The sequence below is a fragment of the Syngnathus scovelli genome, chromosome 3, assembly GCF_024217435.2.
Source record: "Syngnathus scovelli strain Florida chromosome 3, RoL_Ssco_1.2, whole genome shotgun sequence".
NCBI lineage: Eukaryota > Metazoa > Chordata > Actinopteri > Syngnathiformes > Syngnathidae > Syngnathus > Syngnathus scovelli.
In genome coordinates, this window is record NC_090849.1 from 24,707,508 (window position 1) to 24,715,854 (window position 8,347).

The 8,347-nt window shown below is 44.8% G+C and overlaps 1 protein-coding gene across 1 annotated transcript in view; it reads right to left on the reverse strand.

Moving 5' to 3' along the window:
- rtn4r (reticulon 4 receptor) overlaps positions 1 to 8,061 on the reverse strand; it is a 31,704-nt gene extending 23,643 nt beyond the window's left edge. Inside the window, exon 1 of the mRNA XM_049762612.1 lies at positions 7,560 to 8,061. Coding sequence (XP_049618569.1) covers positions 7,560 to 7,581 — 22 coding nt within the window. The 5' untranslated portion in view covers positions 7,582 to 8,061. The remainder of the gene's footprint in view (positions 1 to 7,559) is intronic.
- Between the last annotated feature and the right edge of the window lie 286 nt (positions 8,062 to 8,347).

The following is an 8,347-nucleotide window of genomic DNA, read 5'->3' on the forward strand; positions in this document are numbered from 1 at the left end:
AAATCCGAAGAGAGGATTGTGCTTTTTTTTTTTTTTTTTTTCCCCAAAGTTAACTACGGGAGCTGTAAAGATTCTCCTCAATCTGCCGTCTCAACCGCACCAGTCAGCAAGCAGCGGGGTGTCGGCGCAACGTGTGTGTGTTTGTCACGCTCCTTTACAGCTAAACTTTGTAGCCAGATCAAAGCGGATGATGCGCCTCCATCTTTCCCCGTATAATGTCCAATGCCTTTAAAGGCACGGCGGGACGCTCGTCACCGTCAGGCCCTGAACTCCGTACGCAAATGCCTTGCCGGGAGAGTCGCGGGAGGAACCTGTCATTTACCCGCTGAAGAATTTATGGGATAAACCAGCGGAAATTTTTCAGCAGACAAATGAGTTGAAAAATGCAATGAATGGAAACACGCCAACGGTTGTTTGACTCATTAAAAAATCATGTCGCTAAACCTCAGCACCTCTGATGAAGGGGGGAAAAGCGCTGATGTGTCAAAGCTCTAATGTCTGTCAACAAGTCAATTTCTGGCGCTGGTCCCGGGACGCCGCCGTGAGACCATCAAGAACCGGTTTTCTCACGCAGGCATCGCAAAGGAACCTTCATCGTAATTTGTTTACAGCTCAAAGACGGAGTGTCGGCTCCGCTCATCGTCCTCACCGGAATAATTGCCGTAATGATTTGGGAGCTTTCACCAGGCAACGTAAAAAAGAGCATTTTCTGCTGCGCAACACTGATGCATTCCTTTTCCCTCCCTCCATCCTCATCCGCTCAATTATTTCTCCAAGCGCTGAACAGCGAAGAAAGCCCGTGGGAATTCTTATTTGGCGCTTGGACTCCTGCATCCAATGCAAGAGCGCCTAAAATGGAGGCAGCGGGAAGACTCTCAATGTTGTCCTTTATGATACAGCGATAGCAAGCCAGTATCGAAATCGGAGTGATACCGGCGCAATTACATCGATACAGCAATATCTGTTTTGCTTTACTTCCGATGGTAATATTTACAAATATTTTAAAATTAAGAAAGACTTCATGAAAACTTTTTAGCAATTAGCAACTCCATGATGTCGCTCCATTCATGATGAAAACGTATCGATCTCAGTATTTACTAATATCGGATCGATTTTTTTATTCATTACGATTTTGAAATCCAGCGACAGACACGCTAGAATTTGGCTAACCTAGCGTTCATCTTTCCGATGTCTATAAACTCCTATTGGGGCACAGCTGAGAAATGAAAGCAAAACAAAGAAAAAATGAATCTGATCATGCTTTCATATTCTGCGCACCGCTTGACTTAACAATTTGAGCTGAACATTCATAAATTAGATATCTCGTTGTGAATATTACATTTGCTACTTTCTACCTAACAGCAGGCTTTCCCAAACTTAATTGGGTTTCGCCCCAAAACATGACATCACATCAGATCTTGTTCAGCATAGTACGCAAACAAATGAATAATAAACAACATGCAAAGAGACCGACCGCGTCACAACTCGAGAATTTCACCCACGTGAAATGGCCGCAAAGTTTGAGAGCCGTTCGAGGGAGCGAATATAATTTCCTCGTCAAAATTGTTGGGCCTGTGCCTGACAATTAAACCATGGCAACAATTCAAACGCACAATAGCCAAGTCGACAGATAACAACCAATTTGGGAGAGAAACAAAGCGATAAATATGTCATATCTATTTCTGGATGAAGAACAAAATACATTTCGGACAGATGGAGACAAATATTGAAAAATTGGTTCGGTCCGGAAGAGCCCGCCTTGGGGATATGACTCGGTGTAATACGGATACCCTGCTTCATCTTCCTCCTTCTTTCCTCGAGTCTCGCAGATTGCACATCATCTTAAATAGACGTCGTGGTAGGCAAGATGGGGCCACATTCAATTTCCCACGGCCGGGGGAATCGGCACTTACATCTCGTGGTGTGTACGAGAAGATGAGTGACAGATTTAGAGAGCGAGGAGATCTCGGAGGTCACAATTGAGGAATGTACCCGTCAGACGATCCGCCGTGTTCACCATTTGCATTTGAATCAAAACGCTCCGGTGAGATTACCCAAAGTGAAAATGAATTCACGTCCCAACTCCTGGCTGGCCCAGTTGTGTCGTCTCAACGACAAGATTAGGCATTTTCAACAACCCGCTATCGATTTGTGGATGAAAGAAAGTTGCTTGTGCAGACAGAAATGTTATGGAAGTCCTGTTGAAAGATCAACAGATCAATTTTTGCTGAGCCAGAAAGTGACAACCAATTTCCTGTGAGCGACTCCCTGTTTGTTTTAAAACTATTCATCTCTCCTCGGAATACAAGTAACCAATTACATTTTTTCCGCACTCACTGCTTTGACTTTTGCTTTTAACGATTTTATTTGGAGGGATTTTACTTTGCGACAATCTCAGTTGCAGCTACGGCGCAGTAGGGGGAAAAAACAGGGTTCGGGAAATATAAGTCGGCTCAGCAAAGAATGATGATCTCCTGCTTCGAGACGAGTCCGTTTCTCATTCCGCACCAGACAGGAGCGATGAAATATCACAGAGTGGCCTGGAAGGAAGGAAAGAAAATGGACATATAGGAAATGTCTCCTTGCCGTCCGTCCATGGGACCGAGTCCCGAGCGGGCTCGATAACACCCTCGGAAACATTCAAAGGGTCGACTAAACTTCAGCCGCAAAAAGTTTGAGGATTCTTTACCCACTAAAGACTTTTATGCCTTGATTTAGTGATGGCCGCTAATAAAAAATGTGCATCCAACCCGCACAAGCTAATTAGCCATAGTCAATGAATTTTAATTGTCGCTAGCTTTGTGACATTGCTTGTCGTGTGAAGTGATTTTTACTTGTTTCACTCGCCGTTCCTTTTTTCCTCCCAATGTACATTTTTAATATTTGTTGATTCGATTTTTTTTTTCCAGTTCAATTTGTAAACCCGGAAAAATGATACATAAAGGGAAGCAAATGGTAGAACGTGACTGAATTCTGCCTAGCGACAGGTAGTAATGCAAATCTGCGAGTGAGTTGGTTAGGAAACCGTCATCAAAACAAAGCAATTCCATTCATCAGCATTCAATCCATTCATTTATCTATCAGCGTGGCACCGCTGCTTGCTAAAATCTGCTCGGGCCTACTTTGACAAGGGCTCTATTCACTCGTCTAATTTAAGAGCTGCTTCTGCTTCTGTCTGATTAACAATTTACCAGGCCATCAGTCAGCCTCCTCCATGGCGGCCTCATCAGTGTCATCAAGGCGCAGGCGGCGGGCGGGCGGGCGGCGGGCGGGCGGCCGGCGCGGCACGGCGCGGCACGGCGCATTTGCAGCCAGACCTCAAACCAACAGGCGACAGAAACGTGAAACGACACGACAGACAAACGGGCCATTTGTTTTTAAATTTGTATTCTCACGGCAGCCAGGGCTCAAACAGTAATGCGAAGCTCATCTTTGTCGCCGCTGCACATTTTCTGCTCACACTTTGCACGGCTGCACGCGGAGAGGCTTGACCCGCTCTGTCATGCGTAAGCACCTTTAAAAGGATTATGATACAATGTCACAGTAGATTTTTGTAAATAGACGTTAAGAAATCCTCCATGAGACGGCATCCGCCCCAGCACGGTGAAGATGCATCGTATTCAATCACCCAGGGCGCCCTTCTCAAGTCGAGAGCCGGAAGAAAGACCGCGCTTTGTTCCGACAAACATTTCAACAATTCAAGAAGGATTAGCTTTGCTTTCTTTGGAACAAAAAACAAAACAAATAGGGATTTAAGCATTCGTACACTTGTTTGGTAAACAAAATTAGGAACTCGGTGCTTTCTACTATACCGTGTTGCAATCAAAAACAGGTCAAGTTTCATTTAAATATCGGACCTCTTGTTCAATAGATGGTAAATATTATTCGGCGCTCAAATGAACGACTACATCTACACTATGAAAAGTAAACAACCGCAAGAAAATTCAATTAGCCTACTTGAAAAGCAGCTGGAAGCCCGAGATTGCAATCTCATTCCAATTATTTATAGCCGACTGTAGTGTCGCCATTTATTATTTCCATGAACACAACATGTGCCAACAAACAAGCAGGCTGGCCAATGCAACAGATTCATTTGCATATTGCTACTTTTACTCTGCAATATTTCTGTCTGGTTCTTCAGGTGAGTCAGACATCCATCCGCTCCAGGGAAACAAATGAGCTCTGCACTGTATTCTTAATTATTGTTAATCAAAATTAGTGACAAGATCCATCAGTTGGTTTGTAAAACTAATCTTCATCTCAAGCGTAGGTGAGCTGAAGATATACGTACGTACGACTTTTACATTCTGTAATGCTGGAACGAAAATGACTTTGACACCCCTGGTTGGCCGCGCTAACGTGTGTAGCATGTCGACGCTACACAAAGGGTGCAACCAATTAACGGGATTCCCTGATGGGCTCCGCTCATCGGGATGCAGTCAACAGCTCAGATCCGCCTCCGAGCCTCGCGCGGTCCATCACTGTGACGGAGACGTTAATAGTGCCAAGCCTCCGTGGCGTAAAACGCTGACATCTTCATACCCAGCTTTTAGACAACAATGCAATTTGGAGCCGTGTATTGAATCTAAGGCTAATTGAACAAATAAGGTCACGTGCTAGCATAGCATAGAAACGTTGTGGTTTGACATTGGTTGTTTCTGTGTTTTTTGCTCTTTGACATTGGAAATTAAAACCAGAAATCTCAGCATTTGGCAGTGTGATCAATAAGTCAGCGATATTGATGAACTACACTCCCGGCAACAGACATCTTACACTCGTTTAGCTCCAATGCATTCATGCTATACATATGCTAATGCTAACGCCTCGTCCGTTCTGTCGTCTTGTTTCAAACCTCAAATGGGGATTGAGAGCAAAACGAGACCCTTCTTTATTAATGATATTGACGTGAAAGGCAAATGGAAAATATTTGGCCTGCTTTGACTTTGCCAAAGTATTTGCGGCGTGTATGAAAGCCATGAGCGGCCGGCTATCAGAGCAAATCTGCTAACATTGGAACATTCCATCCTCCTGCCTGGCTCCAGATGTGCATTTGAATGCACAAACACAAAGCTGCTTTTCTGCTCTTTATATGCACGCCCACCCAAACACAAAGATGGATCAATTTCACATTTCCGCTCAGGCTTGCAGAAGATGTCACCTTTCATTGTCACTTTAAGGCACCGTGTTTGATCCCACCTAATGCCGCTATGCAAATCAGCCATTGTTATTCTTTGCCGCGCCTGTCCTCGTTTTCTTTGCGGCGTGATAAGTCCCCGACAATTATCTCTCCACCTCAGATGATGCATCCTGTGGCCTATTTCCTAAAAATAGCCTGGTACTTTTTTGGCACTGCCACGACACCAAAAAAAACAAAAAACAAAAAAACACTTAACTCATTAAAGAAAAACAATAAGCCTGACTTTCTCGCGGCTTTATAACTGCTGGAACTGAAAAGCATTCTGTTCCGCCGTAATGGTTTTAGCCATTCAGTTGGGCTTTGTTGTTTCTTTTTTTTTTTTTTTTTTTTGTCTGCCAGTGGATAAAAAACGGCATGAGCAAGAGCTTTGCTGCTCAGGCATTGATCAGATTCTGATTGTGAGGGGGGGAAAAAGTCAATTTCCGTCCTACCACGATCTGACCCTGGTTTAAAACCAAGTGAACAAGATAGTCTATTTTTCTATTTAAAAAAACAAATATAATATATACGTATATATATACACACATACATGCACACACACATTTAATTTACTGCGCAGGATAAACACAACACACAAGGTGCTGCTGTTGACCCCACCTCACATCCAGAAGCTCGCACTGAACTAAGCGCCCAACCTGACTCCAACTCTTGACAGCTTTTTTGTCATTACATCATTGCTTCTCACACGTACAACTTTGTTCTGATGTGCCACAGTATCCACATGACCCCACTGCTCCTTCTCTGTTCTACTGTACATCTCACCTGCAAACCCGTGAAAAGCGAGCGGCGGATCAGTGGGCGTCGGTGCCAACAAAGGGGTCTGCACATGCATATGTATGACATGATATGACTTATCAAAGAGAATGCACAAGTAGGTGTGCCGCTTTGATTTATCTGCATGGGAAATGCAAAGATGGACCTGCCTTAATCTGCGGATTTCTTCCCGTAATCCTGCAGTTTTAGCCACGTAATGAGCAGCGCGAGGAGGAGTGAGAGTATGTTGCATAAGGTGTGTGTGTGTCTGTGTGTGTGTTTGTTTGTGTGTGACTGAGGGTGGGTAGTGTGGAAATCCTTATAGTGGTGGGATGCATTTTATTCTGGGACCATATTTGTGAATCAAATCATCTTTCCCCGTTGAGATGAATGGAAGTTGCATGAATGCGTTCCAGTCGCCCTCTCCGAAAATATTTTAGGAAAAATAGTGATTATAAATAATGAGACACCTGCTGTAAATAGAATATACAAAGGTAAAGACAAGTAGTGGCCATTTGGCTAATTTGGGGGGCCATTGTTTGGAGGGCCATTTTTAGTCGGGCAGCCAATTATGTTGGGTCGGGCCCAAGTAATGTTTGGCATTTTTTGCAGAGGATTTTTAAAAAATGTCTGTCTACATGTGTTGCTCCGTTGTTTGCGTTTAATCTTCAGAACATTGCAACTCGGTCACGCTTAGCCCCTCTATGCCATTTTGGCTAACAGAACTTTCTTAAGGAAAACCTTTGGTGAACTTCTTTAACCGGATGTGGCAATAAACGGCTTGAAGCCTTTTTCTTGGCAACAATTGTTCACTAACTGCCAAATTGTTGCTTGTTGTGAACGAAGCTGAGTTCATTGGCTGCCATATATCGTGCTGGCATACAAGTCAAAGCGAAAGAAAAACAAAAACTAAACTTGGGTCTTGAAAAACTCCTGATGGAACAAAAATGGTTTGTGTTGCTGACACTATACAGTATGTTACATTCTGCGTGAACAGCAAAACACAAAGCACAGGTGCGTCCTCCTCCTAGCATGCACCTCTCTTCAATGACCCGTGCGACTGGCTGCCAAGAAATGGCCATTTCCGGTGGGACTGGACTAGGGAAGAGCAATCCTCTGCTCATTAGAATTGCTCAGAAAGTCCAGCCCGGCCGGCCGGGCAAAAGCTCGCAAGAGCCAATTTCCTGTCACTCTATTTGGTCCACTCTACAGTGGGACGAGGCCACAAAAATCACCAATTATCAAGCGCGCGGGGGGGGGGGGGGGGGGGGGGGGGGTGCTCGTGCAGCGCGCGGTACTACTGAGCCGCCAAGTGGACTGTCTGCAAACTTCATCACAGGGGATCGAGGAGGGAGGGAAGCCGGAGGGGAGCGGAGGGGTGGCAACAGCTTCCAGGTGCGCGCGCGCGCGCATACACGCGCACTGCATGCACGACTAATAGAAAAAAAAAAATCAGCATGGAGTCAATCCCGCAAACCATTTAGTAAAAATGCATACTTCTAATCATCTAATAATATAACAATCTAATAGTAGCATCAGTGCGCATTAATCCATCATATTTGATTTATGTGCAAACTTTACACGCAGCCTTGTGTCTAGCTCTACTCACCATCGGCAATAATGGTCTTCATGGTGTTAATAGTGTTGTGGAAGCTGCGTAAATCCAAGCAGATATCCACCTAGTGAGGAGGGAATTGGCAAATCCGGAGGTGATAAGGGCGAGCCCTGCAAACTTTAGCCGCGGCTCCTGCCGAGTGGGCAGCCCGGTCCGTGCACGCACCCGAGCTCAGTCATGGGGGCGACTTAGAGGAAAGAGTCAGTGATAAACATCCACTTTGGAGATCGACGCGCTCGAGACACCAGTCGTCGCCAAAATATAGGGCGCCTAAAAAAAATAGAATTAAAAAAAAAAAAAAAGCTCCAACGAAGAGCTCAAGGTCCGCGCACACAAAAAAACGGAAAGTAGAATCAGCGGTAAAGGCGCAAAAGCAAAATGGAATCCATATTTGAAATATCCTTCTGTCCCATGTTGTATAGTTCCCAAGTCGAAAGAGGGAAAAGTGTCTGAATGCGCATGGATGGTGCGCGCTAGTGTGCGCGGTGGTGTGGAAGGGGGAGAGGGGAGGGGAGGCGTATGAAGGGCGGGGCTGCGTGGAGGAGGTGGGAGGAGAAAAAGAGAGAGAGAGGCACAAGGAGAGAATCCCTAAATAAATGTTTTATGTGTCCGTATCACGCTACGAAAATATCCGCCTGATAATCTGAAACAATTTCCGTTTTAAGAGAGAAAAAAAAAAGTTGCATTCTTAACTGCCTTTTCTGCCTGGTTTCACTCGAGCCCTCAGGTTATTTTTAGAGTCGTAATCCCGAACGGAAGCGCAGACATTATTTTTCATGTAG